This window comes from Haliotis asinina, chromosome 9 (assembly GCF_037392515.1).
Source record: "Haliotis asinina isolate JCU_RB_2024 chromosome 9, JCU_Hal_asi_v2, whole genome shotgun sequence".
NCBI classification, from domain to species: domain Eukaryota; kingdom Metazoa; phylum Mollusca; class Gastropoda; order Lepetellida; family Haliotidae; genus Haliotis; species Haliotis asinina.
In genome coordinates this window covers 9,026,338-9,051,508 of record NC_090288.1, presented here as the reverse complement: position 1 = coordinate 9,051,508, position 25,171 = coordinate 9,026,338, and the positions used below count along the sequence as shown (strand labels likewise).

Below are 25,171 nucleotides of genomic sequence, written 5' to 3'. Positions count from 1 at the left end.
GGTGGCTGATTTGGGCCATCGTTTTCTCGCCTTAAAATTTGGAGGCGAGAAAGCGAGAAAGCGATATCACAAGACGAGAAAGCGATAACACGAGACAAGAAAGCGATATCACAAGACGAGAAAGCGATAACACGAGACGAGAAGGCGGTAACGCGAGACGAGAAAGCGATAGAACGAGAAAGCGATAGAACGAGAAAGCGATAAAGCGAGAAAGCGATAAAACAAGGCGATAGAGCGATAACGCGAGAAAGCGATATTTACCTTAATTTTGCCCTGTCTGCATATGTTGTCTTGAATGCGTATTACTTAATCCAACAGGAAGCTGAATCGCCATTTGTTTTAGTCGCATAGAATAAAATGCAAAGGCTTTCAAATTCTATGGCAATTTTGTAGTTAATCTTTCAACTTGTCTAGCCAATAATCCAACAATATCTCCAAAAACCGAGAGTGTTTTTGTTGAAATAAATGAGTGTTTTAAAGCCTGTGATTAATTCTTGGCTTACATTTCTCTATTGTCATTTCCCTTGTTAAATACCAACATTGTTATCTCATCACTCATGCCTGGATGAACAATCCCTGGTTTCCATTTGCCCATCCACCCTACCAGTTTAGCGCTAAGTAACTATCGACTTCCCTTCTTATCTTATCACGGTTGTTTCAAATGTTCGTATATAGCTTTCCGTTTCATAGTTTCTTCATACACCCGATGAAAGAAATAAAAGTATACTCCGTAACATCGTGTTCCACAAATACAGAAGTATTTCTCTTTAGGTTTTTTACTACGATTTTTTTATTGCCTTTGCTAAAGGTACACCTTTGCCGTTACGCCATAAAGAAGAGTATCAGGAAATAAGATAATACCCCGCAAAGCCTTAACAACCAATACCCATACTCCCCATTTTACAGGGGAACAAGATCGAGGTTACATTGGTCTTCAGCAACTTATGCTTGTTGTAAGAGGTGACAAACGGGATCAGGTAGTCAGGCTCGCTGACACATGTCATCGTAACCCAATCACGTAGATCGATGCTCATGATGTTGATCACTGGACTGTCTTATCCAGACTCGATTATTTACAGACCGCCGCCCACCCCATGAATGGCATCTGTTGCTGTCATTAGATTCGAATAGTTTTGACACAAATTGGCCAAATTATATATACTAGGATAATACAGGCAGATCATTACATATATGGAAAAAGTTTCGTCTGACAACGAAAATGTTACAGACTGAAAAAAAGTTAATTGTTAAAAGTTAAGTCACCAATCAGCTTATCAAATGCTACGCGACCACGAGCAGCTGTACCCTTTGAGATATATACATGTAATACATGGTATACAGAGATAGGTAAAACAGTGTATTTATAAGTTACGACGCTGTCAGAAATGGCAAACGGATTGTTCTACACATCAACTTTCGGCATATGAACGCCATTGAAACTGTCTCAATAATATATTCATAACGTACTCTAAGTGATGATATGTATGGTATCAGATAAACGTGATACAGAGCAAAGAGTTGTTATTTAAATGGGCACTTGGCTTCATCATGCATATCGTTGTTAATGGTTCCAGTCTGTTGGATTATTGCTAAGAGCGACATAAATCGATCGAATCTCATTCACTTAAGCCTTTCCTGCAGTATTGTGCATCACGTGCTTGATAACAGCGTCTTCACCAAAACGTTGCTTATATTATAATAAAGAAGCTGGATATCCATAGAACTGCCCCCACTGTTCAGCACACCAACTGCTAAATATAGTCTGGTTCATAATTATTGAGAATTTTTCTTCTTACTTTGAGCTATCCTAACACCTCAGCTGATTCACTGATACTTAAAACTAAGTAATGGTATAAGGGGGGTAACTCATCTTGGCCTACTGAGTATAGTACAATTAGAGTTACCTCCCCTGAATTTGTAGCAGACGTCATTTTCCTCAGCACTGTCAACAATGTCTGCTGAAGATAAAAGAAGGTTGATTTTTGAGTTGTGTATTCAAGGAATTGATGATGTAAATACATTGGCAGAGAGAACAGGAACTCCTCTTTCTACTGTGTATAGGATTAGGAAGAATTTTAAAGAGGGAAAGGATTTTGGGCACCAGAAAGGAGCAGGGAGACCCAGAAAATTGGACTTCTCAGATCGCGTCCGGCTGGGAATTTTAGCGTCTAAAAAGCAAAGGGCAAGCATCTCCAACATCAGGTATGAAATGATAGAAAGGGGATCAACAGTTGTATCAAAATCTACAGTTAGAAGAAATTTGATTGATCTTGGATGGGAGAAAAAGACTGGAATTCCTTCTCCTCTCATGAAACAAGAACATAAAGACAGGCGTGTTGAGTGGTGTTTGGCACATGAAAACTTTGACTGGGAAAATGTGATTTTTACTGATGAAAGCTCAATATGGGTATATCCCAATAATATGAAAATATGGACAAAGTCTGCGTCAGCACCGTTGTATCGACGACCTAAATACAGCCCAAAGTTTCATGTATGGGGAGGGATATCCTTATTAGGAACGACCCTGCTGCGTGTGTTTGAGGGAAATCTGACAAGTCAACGCTACACTAACATATTAGATAATTTTCTCCTTCCAAGTGCACATGTGTTTTATGGAAATGACTGGATTTTGCAGCAAGATAATGCTCCTAAACACACCGCAAAACATGCCAAGCAGTGGTTTCAGGAGAAAAATGTGACTGCATTACCATTTCCTGCATTTAGTCCTGACTTAAATCCCATTGAGAACATTTGGGGGATGATGAAGGAATGTGTGAATCAAAAGGGGTTGACAAAAATTGAAGACATGAAGAGAGAAGTGGTCCGATACTGGGACAGCATAACTCACGAGACACTAACCTCTCTGATAGGAAGTATGCCTACCCGTCTTAGACTGTGCCGTGAAGCTCAAGGAGACTTGATAAAATATTAAATTGTTACCTACACAGCATGAAAAGGTCAGTTCACTTTCACAATACATTCAATTTTATCTGATTTGTTCTCGTTTAATAATATGAAATGCTTTAGCTATTCTCAATAATTTTGAACCATACTGTACCTCTCGAAGTTCACTATGGTTAATTAGACCAGCGTTTAACTGCGTAGTGTATACTGTATATTTTCAGCTTTGACTGGACGAACGTTGGAGTGCATCATTTTGCCTAGGTTAGACCACTGACTGTGGAATGGTTCTGTTTTTACATTTAGGTACCAATTTAAGGTGCTTTACTGTCAAGCGTGCCTCTTCGTTCCTTGGATAGGAGCGATTTGGGTTCATAAAGGTGAAGATCTTATCATCTTGAAGAAAGTACAGTTGTAATTTTTGATAACCATGAAAAACATAAATGGTTCCAGCTGTTTTGTTATTGCTAAGAGCAACGTAAATAGAATCTCACTCACTTAATGGGGTTGTTGCAGTGATTTTATTTTAGGATGAATGTTTGCATGTGGTTGAATACACCGTTTTAGGTTGCCCCACTAATAATAATTGGTTGTTGTCATTAAGTTGGTTAAGGCAATTCCAGTTCAGTGATGGCATAAAATATATAATTCCTTCAGTCACTTCACAAAATGAATGTTTCCGGTATTTCACATTCAAATAGTATGCCAAAGGAAAGTCTACATCTATCTTAAATTTCTCTAAACGTCAAGTCAAACAATGCCATTACTGAAAACTATTTTATACTATTGAGAAACTGAATGGCTATTAAGCTCCGGTTTGTAGTCATTCATGCCCAGACAGGACTGAATTGTGGGTAACATCGCTTTCCCGCTTCATTGCTCTATCGCTTTCTCGCACAATGATATCGCTTTCTCGTCTTGCGTTATCGCTTTCTCGTCTCGCGATATCGCTTTCTCGCTTCCAAAATTTAAGACAAGAAAGCGATGGCCCAAATCAGCCACCCAAATCAGCCACCAGCATAAAGCGGCTGGGGTGGGATTTCGGGTGGGAGTAATGCTTTGTGGTGGACCAGACGGGTATTTTGTTAGCGGGTTCTCTCCTTGTGCACACTGGGGAGAGGAACTGGTTGTAGCTATTATTTGTACGTATTTCCGGTTTAATTATTTGCTGGGCTACCGTCCTAAAAATTAACCACTAGAGGACAACTCAAGAAAGAGCATCTGCAAAACATTGATCGTCTGACATGAGGGCATCCCCGCTTGTTTAACTGTAAAATTACCATTTACAAACACGTTAATCAAAGTTAAGATATAATAACACACTATTTGTCCAGCAGGTCCGTGCCTGTTCGAATTAGGTCATCTGCTCATCTCTTGGTTGAATTTTTGTCCATGCTGGTTGTACTTGCTCTGTCTTGTTCAGAAGGGCACGGCATCAACATTAGCTGGATTCTCCGCTTGTATTCTACCCAACTAATGGCTATTCAATGCTAAAATCAACATGTCTTTCTGTTTGGAGCTGCGTTGTTTTATTTCACTTAATAAAACCGCTTCTGTTTTTTCTCGTTGGAGATATTGACAAGCGCTTCAGCTGGAGCCGTTCATCTTTTAATCTTTGTGGAGGTGTGTTGTCTTGTGCATAGAGGTGAGGTGTAATGGTCTTTAATGTCGTATTTAATACTATTTCGCCCATTTGACAACACGCGCACACGCGTGACCTTAGCTAATAGTTAGACATATTTAAGCGTAGTTCAACGTAGACCACCGTAGTTATGATCGTACTTTGAACTTCAACAAACTCGTGATTTGGCCGTAGTTTCAACATGTTCAAAATATCTCTATGGTTAGTTTGAATGCCAAGACCCCCGTTACCGTAGTTTAGACGTGGGTGAACGTAAGTAACCCTAGTTCTCCCTACAGGGCAAAATGATACTGATGAATCACAATCTAACTCCGAATCAATTCATGATCAAACATTCATTTCAATGCAGAATGTAATGAAAACATCAGACGAACTCTGGAAAAAAAATTCATAAAGTTTGTTTTCAAAACATAGCATCTTACTTAACAAAGCTGATGAAAGTTTTGAAATGACTGTTTGACCAGTTTGAACCCTAACAGACTGTAGAAGACCTTAACTGACATTACTGCACCATTTTGTTGACGTAGCACACCGTGGTAACATGGCCCTGTGATAAAACTACAGTTATTACTACTTCCAACCTGTCTCACACTACTTCAGTCTGGTTATTCCTAGTGGCACAACGGTGGAATACGTTCAAATGAGTACGGTCAAGAACGTTCATGACCCTAAGGTGTGACTCAACCTTAAGCAACGTTGAGCTCGGACAGTCCTTGGACGGGTGACTGTATTTGGCAGCTTGACTCCTGAGTGTTTCGAGGACTTCAGTCCTAACCCACAACGAAGCACATGTGATACATTTGGTCCCACCTAAGGCAAGTGAGATTATTCAAAATTGCCACCGTTCACCCAGCAGAACATAGGTACCTGGTGGGATACACTATGTGACTGTAGCCTACTTGCACTTCATACAGAGTGATAATAGTCAGATTGTGCATGTGAGCCTTGAACATACTTATGTATGGATATGTGCGTGGTATCAATATGCTATTATTATTAGTCAGAGTTTTGCTACTATTAGCCCAGAAATGGTCTTCACACATTGTACCCATGTGGGGAATCAAACCTAGTCTTAAGGATGATGAGCAAACACTTTAGCCACAAGGCTAGCCCACCGAAAATGGGCGCCATTTCACAAAGCTCTCATAACTTTTCTTATAGCATCATGCTTGCTATACTGTAACATTGACGTATTGGTTATGAAGGTAAAACATCTTTTATTTACAACAGGCTTTAGTCATTTGTGGTATGAGCAGTATGTTGAGACTCCGTCAAAGTTTATTAGGCTATTTACACAGAGATTGAAAGATTTATTGAAAGATTTATACCAACAGAACTGCCTTGAAAGACTTTCAACTTCTACGAAATGTGATTACTATGCATCCTTTAAGCCATACCGAGCACTATCTGTCCCGTGTCACGATAAAAAAATTAGAGTAAATTTAGCACGTTTTCGCTGTTCATCACATGATTTGTGGATCGAAAAAGGTAGGTTTATGAAGATAAAAAGAGAAAGAGACAAAAACATTGTATGAAAACATAATAGCACATAATACTGTATACACATGTATGTCTAAAATGATTCTATATACTGTAGTTTATATTGTACTACGGGCCTGTGGCCTTTGAGAACTGAATAAAAGATTGATTGATTGATTGACTTAAGATAATCTGCAAAGAAGTTGCTGCAAAGAGTTAGTGCATGAGTAGTATATGTTCCACAATCAACAGCTATTTTGCCTTCAGCTTGCTGTAGCACACCAGACATATTTATTCCAGCTGGTGGTTTGACAATAATCGAGCCCGGACATGACAATCTATGGACTGACATCAGTCGGTAGCCTCTTACTTACAGTTACTACTGCTTCCAACCTGTCTCACCCGTGAAGGTCCCGGGGTAGAATAGGCCTTCAGCAACCCATGCTTGCCACAAAACGCCACTATGCTTGTCATAAGAGGCGGCTAATGGGATCGAGTGGTCAGGCTCGCTGACTTGGTTGACACATGTCATCGGTTCCCAATTGTGCAGATCGATACTCAGACCGCCGCCATATAGCTGGAATATTGCTAACTGCTGCGTAAAACTAACTCACTCACTCACTGCAACCTGTCTCACACTACTTCAATCTAGTTAATCCTTGTGGCACTACAGTGGAATACGTTCAAACGAGTACGGTCACAAACGTTCTTGACCGTAAGATGTGACTCCGCCTTATGCAACGCTGAACTCGGACAGTCCTTACAAGGATATTTCTTCAAGACCAGTTCCAACCTGTATCTGTAGGTATGAATGAGAACATAAAAGGCCATCTTGTCAACACTGTTTACTGATGCCATAGACATAGACAAACATAACAAACAAGCACAACAAACTAGATTGGCTCAGAGATCACAGTTACATTACAGCTGATGTTCAAGTAGAACTCAATATGACTAAAATATTGATGACAGAACATTTAATATTGTCTCACCTACTCAACATGCAGAATGGAATAAATAATAAACACTGTGCCCCTGTGTGACCCAAAACAACAGTATAGGTCATACATCCTTCAAAACATGGTTTTCATCATGGTTTTCATCATGCTGAATACTATGTTGCGAAAGAACAAAACCTGTTCAGCATTCCTGTCTAAGTAAGACATTCATCCTCTGAACCAGCAACCTAAAATATACCTAACCTCTCCATAATGTTAAAGGACACATTCCTGAAATCCCTGATATCAACTGTAATAATGCCATTGGGAAAAAGAAGTTGCAGCAAACCAGAGAGGTCAGACCGTTTACTGTCTTCTTTCAGTTTACACTTAACTTTGCAGAGTAAAAAAGATATTAACAAATAACACTTACTTGAAAAGACTAGTTTACATCTCAGATTATATTTTTCAAGATTTTTTGTCTTCTGGGAGAGTATGTGCAAATCAACACGATGTTTCATGACTTTCATCATGGCCAATATGTTAAAAAAGAAAAGGTAAATACAAGAACTATTTACAAATTACATGGATAAAATGCAGTTGACATAAAATCTGATAGAATAAAGTATTAAAGAATGGAACAACTGAAAATGGTTACAATCGATATGAATGAGCACAATTTCTAACTACAGAGAATTGTAATAAATACTGACATGTCATCAAACATGAAACTACTGATTAATCACAATGAATGAGATCACAAAAACCTCAAAACTAGCCATTATCATATACATTTTCTCAAATCTCCCATGTCCTATATGTTACAGTGAAGACTAACGTGTGCTAGTTCTGTTTATTGGTATTCTTGGAGAGAATTAAAAGTTTACATACCATACATATTTTGCAAAGATGGTCTGAGACAAAGACAATAGTTATTATCTTACCTGAAACATAAATCTCGCTTTCTTATTGGCTAAGCGCTATTTTATTATTTCCAATGTACCCCGCTTACAGGCGATGTATTATTTTCAATGTACACCGTTGGGAAAACCGAAATCTTCTGGTGCTTCATGGTAGTACTTCTTTGTCTCAAATAACATTGAATCACACATGAAGCACATAAATTACTGATGTTTTGCAAATGAAAATCGATGAAAGGGAGATAACTCTAAATCTGTTTACCTTGTGTCGTCTGCAAAATGGCGTTTCGCTTCGCATTCGACAGAAGTGCTTCAAACAGTTTAAAATTAAAATTCAGGTGTTTGGTCAGATAAACACGTTGTTCACTGGTCCCTCGGGTGTCATGGGCTCATGTACCCTCGAGGTTTGTTTATGTTCCCCTCACCCTGCAGACTCGAGGAACATACAACAAACCTCGAGGGTACATGAGCCCATGGCCCCCTCATGACCAGTGGACAACTTATAAGGTCCCATGTCTTTCATTTAAAAATGAATGTGCCACAACAGAATAGTCCCACTTATGTCACTGTAGACAATGAAGGATAAAGTCTACTGTAAGACTGTGCTCTAATACAATGTGAACATAGAACATGCAACTCACACTTAAATAATATTAACATCACTGTCATAATACACTCTAGATTATTCACCACAACATAAATATCACATCCTTCAATCTTTCTCTGTTTCTAATAATTTCTTGTGATGCAATAAGTGATTGTAAAGATCTTTGGAGAGGGGTACTATATGTTGAAAGAACTTGTCCCCAATCCTTTTCACATTCTGAATAAAATATGTTTAAACTAAACTAAATATCACAAGTGTAAACAAGAATCATGTTGGTATATAGTATATATCAGGTGGATGAATTCAAAACAAATAATAAATACATCACACAAAAAGTACAGCAAAAAACAGAAACAAATGAATGCAACTGAAATCTAATGTCTGCTGAAAGGGTGAGTTAGTGAGTTAGTGAGTTTAGTTTTATGCCACACTCAATATTCCAGCAATATGGTGGTGGTCTGTAAATAACTGAGCATAAATCAGACAACCCAGTGATCAGCTGCACAAGCATAAATCAATGTACTTGGGATGTGTTCACCAAGTCAGCATGCCTGACCGCCGAATCCTGTCAGTTGCTTTTTATGACAAGCTGATTTAATATCAGATTGCTGCAGAAAGGGTGCATTGGATTGTTCTGGTTCTCGGAGATACACAAATTAAATAATTATATAATCTATGTTTATAAAATTGACATATTACTTTATGTCTGAAGTATATCTAAATTTCAATCCAAAAGCTTATACATTAGTGTCACAGGATTATAACTCATTTGAATGTACATTGTACATGGTCCAGAGTTGGGACTGACAACAATGACAAGACACTTCAAGTTAATATTTTCTTCAGAGAACTGAGCATAAATAACATAAATGTCATCATACTGAGACTCACACATGCTATTTCAGAGACATTTACATAGCAAACAGATATTTTGAGTGAATTCAAGAGCATGTTTAAAACAGTGTCACTTTTTATAAATATTACAAATATGCTGAATCAAACAATGTACACAAACAAAACAAGTTCATAATGTAACATCTTCTATTTTGGATTACACCTTCTTGGTAAAGTACAGATTCTAGTACATTCTGTAGAAAACTGGCCCCTATGAATAAATAGAATTTCCAATATGGTTGCAATATGTTAAAAAGTAGACCTAGATTTTCGAAAATCTCTTAGAGCTAAGATAGTCATGTTAGTGTATGGCACCCAAACATGAGGAGAGCTTTGAAAATCTAGGTCTAGGTGTCATTACTTGGGCTGGGGTTTAAGGGTTCAGCTTTAATATCAAGTAGTTTTGGAAGAGACACACCATGCCATAATCACACTTGACTTTCAGTCATGAGAGCCAAAGGAGTGGATTTAGGGCGTGCTATGTTTGTGTGTGTTTATTCAAGGCATCTGTGCACTTTAGAAAGTGATGGATGTGATTCACATCAAAATCAGATCTAACTTTTGTGATTCTGCACATAACCTAAAAGGATGAAGCATGAATGATCAGGACTATGCAGACAGTGTACTTCATCAAGTAAGGAAACACACATTCTGATATATTTATTTGTAGGTATCTGGGAACAGTATAGAGTGTTGTTTGATAGTCACACAGGTGAAGATAACAGTCAGTTCATCACAACCTTCTGTGCACAGGTGAGTAACGGCTGCTTAGAACAACATTTCAGTCGAATGAAAGAATGTAACCTTCAAAGCGGAAGGGTTTCTACAATGACGCTGGTCAAACATGTCAAACAAGGGCCATAAACAGACACCAACTGGTAAATGCCATGAACTGGTAGCTGAACACCTGAATGCCACGAACACATAGCTGAATGACACGAACAGATAGCTGAACACCTGAATGCTATGAACACATAACAGAATGCCATGAACACATAGCTGAATGCCATGAACACATAGCTGAATGCCATGAACACATAGCTGAACACCTGAATGCCATGAACACATAGCTGAATGCCATGAACACATAGCTGAATGCCATGAACAGATAGCTTAACACCTGAATGCTATGAACACATAACAGAATGCCATGAACAGACAGCTCAATGCCATGAACACATAGCTGAATGACATGAACAGATAGCTGAACACCTGAATGCCATGAACACATAGCTGAATGCCATGAACAGACAGCTCAATGCCATGAACACATAGCTGAATGCCATGAACAGATAGCTGAACACCTGAATGCTATGAACACACAGCTGAATGCCATGAACAGATAGCTTAACACCTGAATGCTATGAACACATAGCTGAATGCCATGAACAGATAGCTGAATTCGAAAAAGCAAAAAGACACAAACAAATGAGTGAGGGAATAATTTCGGATTCAGTGAAATCAATACTTTCATATGACCCAAGGTGACAGACACTGACCACTTTGATGACGTTGACAAAGGAGGGATACTGTGCTGCCTCACCAAATATCATAATTCTAAAAAATCTTGCGACTAAAAGCTAAGATCACAGGATCTTGGCACATCTAATGGAGACCACTCTGCACGGTGTGTTGCCACTTCCAAGGCAACATGACTTTATGCATCTTGTGATAGCATAAGCACATTTCAGTAGCTAAGCAATTACTAAGTGCAGTTAGATATCTTAGTAGTTAGATAATGACAAAGAATGCAAAGAAATCTGAGTAGCTAGACAATTACTAAGAGTACACTGAATACATTTTAGTAGCTGGACAATTACTAAGAACGCTGTATCTCAACAACAAGACAATAGCTATGTAATGAAACATCCTTGGAGCTAGACAATTACATATTTTAGTAGCCTGACAATTCCTAAGACAGCAATGAACACATCTTAGTAACAACAACCAATATGTACTGACAATAAGCCTCTAACCCAGTCTTGGTAGAGAACATAGTTGTGCAGTCAAACATATAAATTCGTCACATCAGCCAAAGCATAAGTAATCATCAGCTGTTTGTGTAGACAAAATATAGTGTGCATATTATTAATAACAAAATATTACCATCTGATATGTGTATATAAGTATATGATACATGTCTGATTAATACTGTAAATATTGTGTATATATATATACATATGGGACTGTATTTGGTGGTAAGCTACATTGGAATATTTGTTCATAAAACATGTATTATTGGCCTTCAGATATCGTTCTAAACATTGATGAATATGAAATAATGTAGTGGTCAAATTAGGACTGCAATGATTCGGTTTGATTCCTTGGCACATCAGATTCAATTTTCTAATAATCATTATCAGTATTTCAATTCGATATTTGAATAGCTATTACGTCAGTCAGAACGTAATTTTGACTTGAAAATTTGGAGAGCTGACATATTGGGGTAATTGATATTAGTTAACCTTGTCAAGTTGATGATGGATTTCATGCTAAAAAAGCCGACTCAGAGGTTAAATGAAATCTGATGTTTTTACTTGTATGAAGAATTGAAATGAAACTGAACAATGGAGGGTCTAATTTCCAAACTTGAATTAAATCGAGGTAGGGGTGTATTGTTGCAGCCCTAGTCAAACACAAAATGTGGCTCTCTTTGAGACTATTTCACAATATTCACATAGTGTTTCAGAGAAGTAGAAGCAAAAAGTTTCACTAATGCAAACCCAAATAATTTCATGGCAGTAGAAAATTTAAAAAAAAAACAGTTTCAACACTTAAGATATATCATGGAATCCATGATTGAACAAATGGATGCCACTGGATGGATGGATGGATGGATGGATGGATGGATGGATCATACTGGCTATTTTGCCATGTCATCAACCCTCCTTCACCTGGGTTCTGATGAACTACAAACATGCTACGGTCACCTCAAACACAGGAAAATAACTGACCCCTGAAGATCTGGGTTTGAATTGGTCTTCAGTAACCCATGTTTGTCTAAAGAGGCAACACTAATGGGATTGGGTGGTCAGGCTTGCTGGCATGGTTGATGCATGTCATCGTTGCCCATTAGTGCACATTGATGCTCGTGCTGTTGATCACTGGATTGTCTGGTCCAGACTTGATTACTTATATAATATTTCAATATTGCTGAGTGTGACATATTAAACAAAAACCAACAAACCTGGTATATAATTACATGCAAAAATAATCGAAAAAAACCCAACAAACTGTATTTGGCCTGTGTCTGATTACACAAGGGAATCACACATCTAGAGAACAAAATTAACAAAAGAATCAAACTCAAGTCCCAAGTTTAGATTGCATCAGCTCTAAGTATTGTTCTCAGCTTCAAATCTACTTCATTTCTAATTTCCTTGATATTTATCTCACAGACTAGATGATATGACGTGTAATTTCCTTAACTTATTTTCCACTCAACAAGTGAGAGCTCAGGATGATTGTTAAAAGTTATAATGTTGAAATAAAAAAAAACATATTCCTTGGACTTTTGTTCGACAACTTATACTGTGAAGGGAAAACTTTTGCAGAATGGACAGGATGTTTTCACAAAGTTTGGCAAATTGGGACAATGAGAAATCATGTGACTGACATCGTTGTCACTAGTCAACACAACTGAGATATGATTCATCAACCAAATCAGTGAGTCCTTTTTTATCCAAACAGATGTCTACCTACCTACCTCTAAGAGTCCTAGTGCTTCAAAGAAACAAAAGAATATTTCGGCAGAATGACTACATAAAAAATCACTATCTACATGGTTCCTTAATCACTGCGTCCACAAAAACTTGAACCCAAGTGTCATATTGCATCAGTGTCATCCCACATTCTAAAAAGCATACAAGCTAATCAATATGACTGATAAACCTATCTTTGATCAGTATGAATGAAGAAATATGGTCCTCTTAGTCATGACGACCTCTGCAAATAGGCACACTGTAACAATATTAATTATACCAATGAGAAAATAGAATCCCTGACAGTGCAAACTAATTTTGTGATTGCTGTTGCCAGAACCATAACATATATGTTTAGGGACTTATAATGTAGAAAACAGGTATGACATGCACAATTAGTGTCACTCGTTATCACATACTTAAGTTGCTAGTATATAGCAATACATGTAGCATTACAGGTACCTGTCTGAATAGCAGTATATCGCAATACATATAGCATTACAGGTACCAACCTGAATAAAAATATATCGCAATACATGTAGCATTACAGGTACCTACCTGAATAAAAATATATCGCAATACATATAGCATTACAGGTACCTACCTGAATAAAAATATATCGCAATACATATAGCATTACAGGTACCTACCTGAATAAAAATATATCGCAATACATATAGCATTACAGGTACCTACCTGAATAAAAATATATCGCAATACATATAGCATTACAGGTACCTACCTGAATAGCAATATATCGCAATACAATTTATTTGCCCATACACAGCCCTACTGCTTTTAGAAGCATTTAAAAAATAATTAACTATGATAAGATTTCTCTACAAAACTGATTTTCAAAGGTGATGTTGGAATAAACAGCATTAATATAAAGTTAACATAAAACTTTTATCTCATGTCACAGACTTGCTCCACATTTTTCTATATTTGATGTGCTTTAAGTCTCAACTTTGAAAGTGATAAAGTCTTGTTGTCTTGTTAAAGCATCATATATACCATTACAACAATTTTGTCAAAAAGCATTCATAAAATACACAAGTTTCTAAATCAGGTGACATTCTATGCAGAACAAAATCTATCAGTAGATTCATGAATAAACCAGACTACAAAACACACCTAAATGTTACATACAACATGTTATAGAAAAAGACATAGTTATCTTATGGGTGTCTAAAAACCTGAATGATATATTCATAAATATTTGTACTGACAGGACGTCGTTGAAGAATCTGCTCTAAAATGTGTATGAAGTTTGACAATTCATCTGACACACATCATATATGACTTCTAACATACTGAACCAACCTACCACACTCTTCATCAGTGAGTGAGTTGGGCCACATACCATTATGAACCATATTACAGTTATATCACAGAATATCAGCCTGAAGCGCGAGAACAGACTGTTATGTAGATCTCGGATATTTATCACAAAACCAAGAACACAAATATAGTGGAAATAAACCTCAAAAGATAATCAGAGATTTCTTCATGAGTCAATCATTTCTGAATCATGATCGATGACGGTGGGTAAAACCACAAGATAAACATCCATGCCTGAAATCTTTTACTTGCATTAAGTCTAAAAACATACTTCTGGGACATCTGTTCCACAATGGAGACTTTCTTTGAAAAATGAACACAGTTGCAAAGTACTGGCAAGTATCATAAACATTGTGCTCGCCATGCATATGTGTTAAGTGTTAAGTGTTAAGATACAGTCCTGTCAAAACAAAGGTGACACTTGTTCACAGTAAATTTGTGGTCATCTAACATAAAAATATGGGCCTCCTTTCACAAAGAACTAAGGTCACTAAGTCACTAAGACAACCTTAGTGCGATGTTAAAGAAAAAGAGTTAGGTTAACCTAAGTGAAGGTTGACATGAAAGTAGCACCCTGTAATATTTCTATACGTAAGCGTGGAGCTGTTCATATTGACAACCCAATATCTTGACGATTACAAAGGATATTTACATGTATACTAACTGCCATAACAACATGACTAGTCCTGGCTGGAATCTGGAAGAATGCACTAGTCATGCTAACGTTTACTCAAACTGACTCTCATAACAAATATCTCAAAATATACACCCAAACCCCTCAGCAATCTGGATTTCTACTGAAAATTTAGAGATTCCTTCTTATCACAGATTATAAGAGAAAATATATTTTCATTTGGAACAAAATTGTAGAGGCACAGTCCAGAAGACACATATTTTTGGAAGGAAATATATTGGAGATACTCATTAAATAATTGACTATTATTCAGCTACCTCTGATCTGAGAAATAAGGCTTCAACTGTATATTTAATTCATGCATTAAAAAGAGAAGTGTTGTTTCATAAATATGGGGATACCATTGTTTGTGAACTAGTGGAGTCAATCAGCATATTAGGAAGTTAGACTGACCCTATTTCATAAGCATCTTAGCAAGCCTTGAGGCAATTAGCATCTTAGCAAGTATTACAAGCCTTGAGGCAATTAGCATCGTAGCAAATATTACAAGCCTTGAGGCAATTAGCATCGTAGCAAGTTTTACAAGCCTTGAGGCAATTAGCATCTTAGCAAGCATTACAAGCCTTGAGGGAATTAGCATCTTAGCAAGCATTACAAGCCTTGAGGGAATAGGGAATCATAGCAAGTTTTATGGAGCCAAATAAAAAACAAAGCAAAGTTTTACTAACTTTGAAACAATTAGCATCTTAGTACGTTCTACTAATCTTGAAACAGTTAGCATCTTAGCAAGTTTAAATAACCTTGAAACAATTAACATCTTAGTGAGTTTCATCAATTCAAACAATAGGTCAATACAAGCAGCAATGATGGCCACATTGGATAAATGCCACATGCTAACTAGAGATGGACACCATAGAATCCAATCTCCTGTTAACAACAGAATAAAAACATGGAGACTAGACATACATACAACTTAGATCTGTCAGACCCATGACCATATGAGTCATCTCTAATATAACTCTGTACACTCTATCTACATTCATTCAGCTGATGACATGATCTTGTATTCTTCTTAGAGGTGCCTGCTTTCAATCTTCTAGACATTTTTTTTGTCATATTCTCCACGGAATACTAAGATGGTTTTCATAACAGCACCCGGTCTGTCCATATTCACAGAGTGCCCACATCGTTCTATGATGTCCACCCGCTCACAGTTTGGCAAAACTTTCTTCAAGACTTCAGCACCACTCTTGTCAATCAGCTGGGAGTGAGAATTATTTAATGAATTGAATAATGTTGCAATGTTTATACACAAATATTTCTCCACTGAGCAATCAGCAATACTTGGTTCATTACATTAAGTTCCCCAATACAAATGATTACACATGGCCGCTAGGGTGCAACAATGAAATCAATATACTATATGGATGACAACTACTATTGTTGCTCACCAACTTTAAAGATTCCAGTGATACAGATACTGCTGTAATTGTTAATAACCTAATTAGAAACAGCTTAGTTCCAGTGACAGGGAAGCAAGCAAGTGCTCGCACCAGAAGTGAGTGAGTGAGTTTAGTTTTACGCCGCACTCAAGCAATATTCCACCTATATGGCAGCGGTCTGTTGATAATCGAATCTGGATCAGACAATACAGTGATCAACAGCATGACCATCGATCTGTGCAATTGGGAACCGATGACATGTGTCAACCAAGTCAGCGAGTCTGACCACCAGATCCTGTTTGTCGCCTCTTACGACAAGCACAGTCGCCTTTTAGCTTGCACCAAGAAGACGCCTGCCATCTTAGTAAAGATATGACCTCCTTCCTTAGCAACAATTTTTCATGTTTTTCTTGTGTGATCAGCTTGGTACTTCACTAAAATTACAAGGATTTAGGGGCTTGAATACCACCACTTCAGTTTAGTACTTGAGTAACTGGACTTTTCAATTTCCATAGTTAACACAAAATGTCTTAGTTGAAAGGTGGTGCTGTTGTTGTCACTGATGAAGCTGTTGCATGTCATTACAAAAATTATGAGTATCTTAACACAGTTGATGGACTGGATGGATATTCGGTGTCACATTAAAATATACCATACCATGCAGAACAATGTCATTAATTATTTTGAACCTTCTGTTGTTTGGTGCAGTGATATTACTGACATTGACAGATATGTCAGTGTGTTCAGTTTAGTGCATGTTTTATGTCATAATATTTTATGGTAGCATATAACCTCAGTGTTTAGTGTTTTAGAAATATAGTTGTGCCTACGTATTATTCATCTAGTTCCCTGAAATGAAATAAAGGTGTATTTACCTCATCGTGTTCCCCCCACACCAGCTGGGTTGGAGGGCTGATGTCCTTTGCCTTCTCTACAAGCACTGTCACGTTCTCCTCACGGGCCAGATTCTTAAACACTAACAACATACAACAGCAACTGACAGAAAGGTGTACATATTATCAGCAATGTATGAAGACTGTGGACAGCAATGTTAACGATATTTGCATTTTAGTGATTCTCATTCCTGACTGTTCAACAGAGTGAGTAATTTTTGTTTTTCACTGTATTCAGTAGTATTCCATCTACATGACGGCTGTCTGTAAATAATCGAGTTTGGGCCAGACAATCTAGTGATCAACGGACATATTTGATATCTGAATACATGAGGGTGAAATTATATTTATCAAAAATCACTCTTCATTAATTTGCAGCAACAAAAATGTACATATCTGAATACAGTACTGCCATTAGACTTGCAGTGCAGTGATGTCATAGCAATGTGAGAAATGTAATTGATGATGTCAAGGCATGTTCAAATCTACGGTCCATATTGTATGATCTCAAACAAGCCATACCTCCTCTGGAACACACTTATGGCTGATCAATACTTTCATCTATTTGAAAAGTTTAAACAGGAATTTCAGTCATAAATTAACTCATTAAGCCCAGGAGCCGCTCCACTGCCCAACACCTGGCACCCCTCGCTGACTGCCTGATTGCTGCGACGTGGCTAATTAGTGCTAATCATGCCTGATTTCCCTGGCAGGTCTCGGATATGACAGGAAACTGTCTAGTCTCACAAACAAGTACTGATTATTTAATTGTGTCGTAAAGATGTAAATGGGAAAGAGGCCGATGTGAATACATATATTACAGCATTTCATGTAATTTATTACCTGTGTCTCTCATACCCCTTTGCCAGTGTGTGCTGTATTTTTATCAACACATACGCGGTCTTTGTACGTACGAGATGAACAAATATACAAATTCCTCCTGTCTCTCTCATCATATGGACTGAATTATAATATATTATTTATAATAGAGTTTAAAAATAGGGGGACTTGTATTATAATCGTCTAGACTATTTCAAGGAAAGTATCAATAGGTGTGTAAGTAACATGGAACATATAGAGATTTATAGTTTGTCACTTTTTTCATCTTAACTTAACGCTGCAAACATACATCACCATTCATACACATACATACTGCATGATACATTTATCATTACTCGATGCTAGACAAAGCTTCCTGTCATGTGAAGGGATAAAATATCCCGAATGTAACGCATTATATCTCAGTTACTCATTATATTGGCTGATACTTTCACCAGTCCTATCGTGAGAACCTGTCACATAGGAAGGGCAAGGTGATGGGGCGTGGCCTAAATTTCTTAAGAGCACGTTTGGACACTCAAAGTGATATGGTAGAGATTGATTATTGGCTTTATCGTTGACCAATGGCTATGTTGTGTTTCGGCTGTATCAACTATCATGCAACAATTTGTGTATTGTAAACATACCATCAGTTACTGTAATGATGTATGAAAGAAATACATAATACATATGGGAGTAGACTGACACTATGATGAGTGTATTCGTTCTCAGATGGTGAACACACATGTTTTAGTATTTTGGACATGTAAAAGAATAACAACTGAAATGCAACAATTGAAGAGAATGAGTGAATTTAGTTTTACAGCGATTTTAGCTATATTCCAGCAGTATCGCGCGGGCTTCACACATTGTGCCCAACAACTGACAAGAATGGTATACTGTACCATTTGTACAACACAACTAGTGCATAAAGCGTTATCGGCCTTGGAACAAGTCTTTATGGTAGGCCTCAAAACAGTCAACGCACAAAAAACACATCACAGCTTGAACATCTGCATTTGATGTCTCGACGTTTGCCAGTCCGTTTCATTGTATGTAAGACATACTTGAACCAAATGATGTCCCTCTCATATCATTGTGAGAGATTGAATTGTTCAAAACATCTATGTCAATGGCAGTAAAGACGAATTTACGCACATGCATAATAATCTATGAAAGAAGCGTTTTTGCTGACACATTGCTAGTGTATACTGAATATTTTAAGGAAAGTACTAATAAGCTGGTCTGTGACTTACATATAACAGATTCAGTTTGCCGCTTTGGTTCATCTAGATTTAACGCAGAAAATATACGAACATACATGCATACATATTGTATAATGCTATTCCTTGCACATACATAAGACAAAGGGTCATGGGATGGGCGTCATCAAAGTTACCGAATAGGACGTTTTGTATCTTAACTGTTCAATATAGTCCCTGATTTGTTATCTATGACCAATCGTATCATGAGATACCTGTCACATTGGAAATGACAGGTGATGGGGCGTTGGCTAAATTTCTGAAGAGTATGTTCGGTCACCAGACAGCTTGGATACAGATTGACTACTGGTTAGATCGTTGACCAATCGATATGCTAGATTTCGGCTTTATCAACTCTAGCTATCAGGAAAAACTTTGTGTAGCGTGAACATACATAATCGTAAGGATGCCTGAAATGTACACGTAGGACTAACAAGCACTTTGACGAGTTTACTTTTTTCTAAGCGCTCAAAGCGCTACAATCTGATTATTTTTACCCTGGATAACCCAATCCAATCATTGAGTAGAGATAGTATTTATTTGCGTATACATTTTGCGCACACTACTTGTACATCAAACATAATGGCTTGCTGAACATTTCAATATAATCTGTACATTGTTATGAATAAATATCATAATTCAAGTACATGTATTATAGAATTAAAAAAAGTAACACGATACTGATTTATTGTGATGTATACACTTGTAGTTGAATCTCCCCAAATATTTATGAAGATGGGCATACTTATATTTGTTTTGAAAGCAAACGAGGTTCAGAAGATTGGCAATGGGCGTGACTCCACAAAACAGGTTGTCCATTGATGTAACAGCGCATGTTTGTTTTACACTTGTCACAGGACAAGTTTACCTGGACATGCATTCGTCCAGAGGCTGTTATTTTGAGGTTGAAAGAGGTGTTCATATATTTAGTGTTGTCTGATTGAATGATTATACGCATCAATTCCGTAACTGATATATTCTCCTCCTTTTATTGACGATGGATCTGATACACGTGTTCATTACACAGGATAAGATAATTACAGAGATCAAATACAAACGTTTCTTACACAGTGCTTATGTAAATTGCATTGAAAAATCACATTTCAAATAAGCATGAAACAGCTTGAACAAAACACCCCAGTTACCTTTATATGGTTTATGTGTACTATATATGTATATTATGAGTAGATGCAAGAGTTATCACTTCATATTCGATTATGTATTATTGTCAACTTTCAAAATCAATAGTCGCAAATGAATTAGGTCTAAATTAGTAACTTGGTTTATTTCAAATCTACACGAACATGAGTGTAATACAGTATTGCTATTTATGTCTACGATTCATTATATGAACTATTACAATGAATGAATGAATGATTTAATTTAGAAGAAGGTTTCGTAACCTTGTCACCGTTAATTCAATCAATGTGCAAACATAGTATCTTAGTATTCACTCCCAATGACGAGTAACAAACACGTACCTCCTGTAACAACATCTCATAATCCCTTTTCTCGCAGACATGTGTTCATTTGCCTGTATAAGAACCCGACATTGCAAGCAACTGTTATCAAAACACATTAATAGTTCTTCTGATTAACACAGAAAGTAATCTCTCTAGTAAGAAAGGCTAATCTTTGATCATTACTGCTAAATTGATTGAAATTAAAGGTAATGTACGAATATAAAATGTAAAACCCCCAATACGCGGCTCTTGCTGAATGAGAGGTGCTTTTCATAACCCCCAATATGCGGCTCTCGCTGAATAAGAGGTGCTTTTTATTACCCCCAATACGCGGCTCTCGCTGTGAGAAGCTAATTAATTTGCCGCATATATGCGGCTCTCGGCCTTAATGAGTTAATGCTGCATGTCCCTTACTAATGATTTACACAATTCCTTCGCACTGTTTGGTATTTATTTTCTCCATCTGAGTATGCTCGCCCATTTGCAATGAGTTATGGTAACTACAGACAGGAAGGAGCAACTTTTCGATATATGCATAATGATATGTGCTTTTAGTTTTTAAATACCTACTGGTCAAATGAACACACTGAAAATAGTACTTACAGCGAAGATAAAAATTATTTTTTGGTGCCCTTAAAGCAACAATTCCCTTTAATATCTGAAATATAAGAAAATAACAATAAAGATTTATTCCAATAAAGACTGGACCATGGGCAAACATGCAGCAGCAAAGAAATATTATCCTGACTCATATCATTGCTTCTCTCCCTTTCTCCTGAAGTACAGTGGAAACATCTGTCTCTATGTTTCCAAGAACAGTTAAGAAGATATCAACCGAATGCGCCTCCATCCATGTGTGTGCACTAACGTCCACATTACCGTATGATAACTCTCTCCACCATCGTAGTGTAGTAATAATAATAGTGTAGAGTGGCAGGGAGGGAATTGCATCTATGCATCCACCGAATTTTCCTTATCCAGACTCATATCACTACTTGCATCCAGTGGATGGTGGTGGTCAGTCACCTATTTTGTATTCATATAGACTGCTCTCAGGAACTCTTCCATCCTCTTGATGTAGATGAACGACATACCTGAATTGTATCACTCTGATCTACATTGGCATGAACTCTCAGTCGGAGGACAAGGGACAGTAACCTGACTTCAGTGAATCTGCGTGATATGGGTGCTTTGGCGACTGAAGAAGGTGACTGAAGCAATTATGAGTCAAGATAAGGAAAATGTATGATGATTATTAAGTATTCTGAAGGTGAAGGTCCTGACCTGATAATTTATTGGTTGCTTGTGGTACAGACAGCTGTCCAGCATCTTCTGCGTCTGCTCCGGTGTCTGGGGTATCAGACTACAGTGGCTGATGTCAAGGTTCTCTGATCCCATATCAATTGCTGCCAACATCTGTTTTGAGAACTCGCTGTCCACAGGTGTCTTCACTGAAACATGGAAAGTATTTATGTGAGTCTGTGAGCGACAGAAAGATAGTGAGAGCATGAGTAAGTGAGTGAGTTTTACCCTGGTTTTAGCAATATCACAGTGGGGGACACCAGAAATGAATGGGCTTCACACATTGTACCCAATAATCAAACCCAGGTCTTCAGTGTGACAAGCAAATCCTTTAACCACCAGGCTACCACACTGTGAGTGAGAGAGAGAATGATTGAGTGATTGAGTGAGTGATTGAGTGAGTGAGTGAATGCCTGAGTGAGTGAGTGAGTGAGTGAGTGAGTGAGTGAGTGAGTGAGTGACTTACTAGCAGGACAGACCATGGTAAGCCGCTCCACGTAGCTGCTGTATTTGGCAGTGTACAGGCCTCCAATCACTCCACCCAGAGATGTACCTACTACATGGAAAGGCTGCTCAGCCAATCCTGAGAGATTTACAAACTGAAAACACAATACCACAGATAACTAACACTCAGATATACATGGTCCGATTCCAATTATGATTTAAACATATTTGAAGGTTCAGTTTTATTTACTATTCATTATCTGCTTTAAGTTTGACAGTTTATCAAAAATACACTAATCTATAAAATAAAGGTACCGTTGGAGGTACTTGTAAAGATGAAAAACAACACTTGAGTAAATGTTTAATGAAGTATAAACAACCTCCATTTTGATGTCTTTTCACGTGCAGAGTAAACAAATGTTGAGAGTCTCAACAGAATATCCTGTCTATCTGCACATGATTTAGGGATACAATCGGAGACATGTTTGCCTGATATAGAATTCATGGAAAATGCCACACAGGTCGAGGAGTGGTCTTCAGGTTAATACACATAAAACCCAAATCAGTTATATGTTATCTGTAAACAAGGATGCTCCAACGTATCTTATATGACTTTTTCCTATAGGTCAAAATATGAAATATTTCCCATACAATGAGGTCAGGGTCAAGGTTACCATATTCATCCAACCTTTTCTGAAAAAAGAAAACCATACCATGATAATTGGTCATTTGGGGATAATTTGTTGGTGCAGTGGCAATAAAAACTCCAATTTCCCTGGAAATAGAACCACATACTTTCTGATCCAAAATCACACATTTTGTTCACTTTACTAAAGAGGTTAAACCCATCAGTATTATGAGAGAGTTTAGTCATATACCACTTCTATCAAATAAACCAGCAATATCACAGTAGGGGACACCAGAAATAGGTATCACACACTGCACCCATGCTGGGAATGAAACCCATGTATTCAGTGTGATGAGCGAACGCTTTAACCACCAAGCCCACAGACTGATCAAGGTAGGGATGTCTGTGGAATGACTCTCTGCCCAGCCCCTGCCCAGCTCCCTCCCTGTCAATACACACAAGGCCATGTTCAAATCTAACTAAACAGTCCGACTTTAGGCCCCCAAGTAGAAAACGTAAAATATTTAAGTCCTTTGCATGGATTTGAACCATAGATCTTCTGATCGTAAAGTTTAATCCTGGTAGCAAGCAGACAAGGTATCTGTGGGATGACTCCACAACCTGCTTCACTTTCAAAGAATTGCTTCCTATGACTTTGAAACAAGGTGAAGATTTGATGACCACAGACACACATACCTTGGACAATGACCAGATAGAAGTTCTGGAAATACAAGATGAATACCTGAAGAACTCTGCTGTCTCATCTTCAGTAGATTTTAGACCCATAATGTGGGATATTATTTGTTGAGGTTCAGTTTATTAATACCACGGGTTGTCATTTAAACCAGGGGAATTTGGTTTTTTGTGTTAGTGGCAGTTTAGATTTACGCTGCACTCAGCAATATACCAGCTATATGGCGAATATATACCAGCTATACCTTTGAGTAACTGCGTCTGGACCAGACAATCCGACAACATGAACATCTATCTACACAACTGGGATACCATGACATGCCAACCCAGTCAGCGAACTTGACAACTAGTCCTGCTAGAAGACTCTCATGACAAGCATGGGTTGTAAAGATCAAGTCTAACCTGAGTAATTACATAATAAGGACTGAAAACATGGCCAAAAATTTCATGCCCCACCTTATGGAGGAGGTCAACAAGCGATGACAAAGACACATCATCCTCATCCTTAGGGGTGCTTGTGTTCCCATGACCTGGAAGGTCAACTGCTACAAGGTGAAGGTCTTTGGGGAGTTTCTGTGAAGATGACTCATACAAATTAGACATGATAAATGAAAACATGTTTGGGAGTGATGACTGTTTGCTTGTTGTTTCAAGCTGCATTCAGCAATTTTTCACCAATATAATAACAGAAAGGAGCAGACATATGAGTTGTTGACACTGTGAGCAACAACCTAAAAAACACCCAGTCTACCAAGTCAGTGAGCCATTTATTCAGCTCTTATGGCCTGTGGACCAGTCTGAGAAGACTTTGTTTTTGACTACCTTCTTAATGTCCACATTTCGTATACACACACAGCTTGAGTGAGTGAGTGAGTGAGTGAGTGAGTGAGTTTAGTTTTACGCTGCACTCAGCAATTTTTCAGCTATATCGCGGCGGTCTGTATATAATCGAGTCTGGACCAGACAATCCAGTGACCAACAACATGAGCATCGATCTGCATGACAGCATCGTTGCCTTTTTATGGCAAGCATGGACGCACAGCTTGAACACCAATCAAACTTAACACTGTCAGAAAAACAATCTGGACTTCCCAGTTTTCCATCATGAAAGACAATTAGGGAAATCAGGCGCAGAAATAACTATAAAATTGCTAGTGTACTCCAGTAC

General features: G+C 37.8%; 2 protein-coding genes across 2 annotated transcripts in view; both read right to left on the bottom strand.

Annotated features, from left to right (window-relative positions):
* LOC137296241 (dipeptidyl peptidase 1-like) overlaps positions 1 to 25,171 on the bottom strand; it is a 106,160-nt gene that overhangs the window by 30,357 nt on the left and 50,632 nt on the right. The gene's annotated exons all lie outside the window — the stretch shown is intronic.
* Positions 16,106 to 25,171, bottom strand: part of LOC137296243 (monoacylglycerol lipase ABHD6-like) — a 19,901-nt gene continuing 10,835 nt past the window's right edge. The window contains exons 4-9 of the mRNA XM_067827986.1: positions 24,460 to 24,576; positions 22,705 to 22,837; positions 22,221 to 22,387; positions 21,540 to 21,594; positions 17,375 to 17,475; positions 16,106 to 16,318 (exon numbers count right to left, since the gene is read on the bottom strand). Of these exons, the coding sequence (XP_067684087.1) occupies positions 16,154 to 16,318; positions 17,375 to 17,475; positions 21,540 to 21,594; positions 22,221 to 22,387; positions 22,705 to 22,837; positions 24,460 to 24,576 (738 nt within the window). The 3' untranslated portion in view covers positions 16,106 to 16,153. The remainder of the gene's footprint in view (positions 16,319 to 17,374; positions 17,476 to 21,539; positions 21,595 to 22,220; positions 22,388 to 22,704; positions 22,838 to 24,459; positions 24,577 to 25,171) is intronic.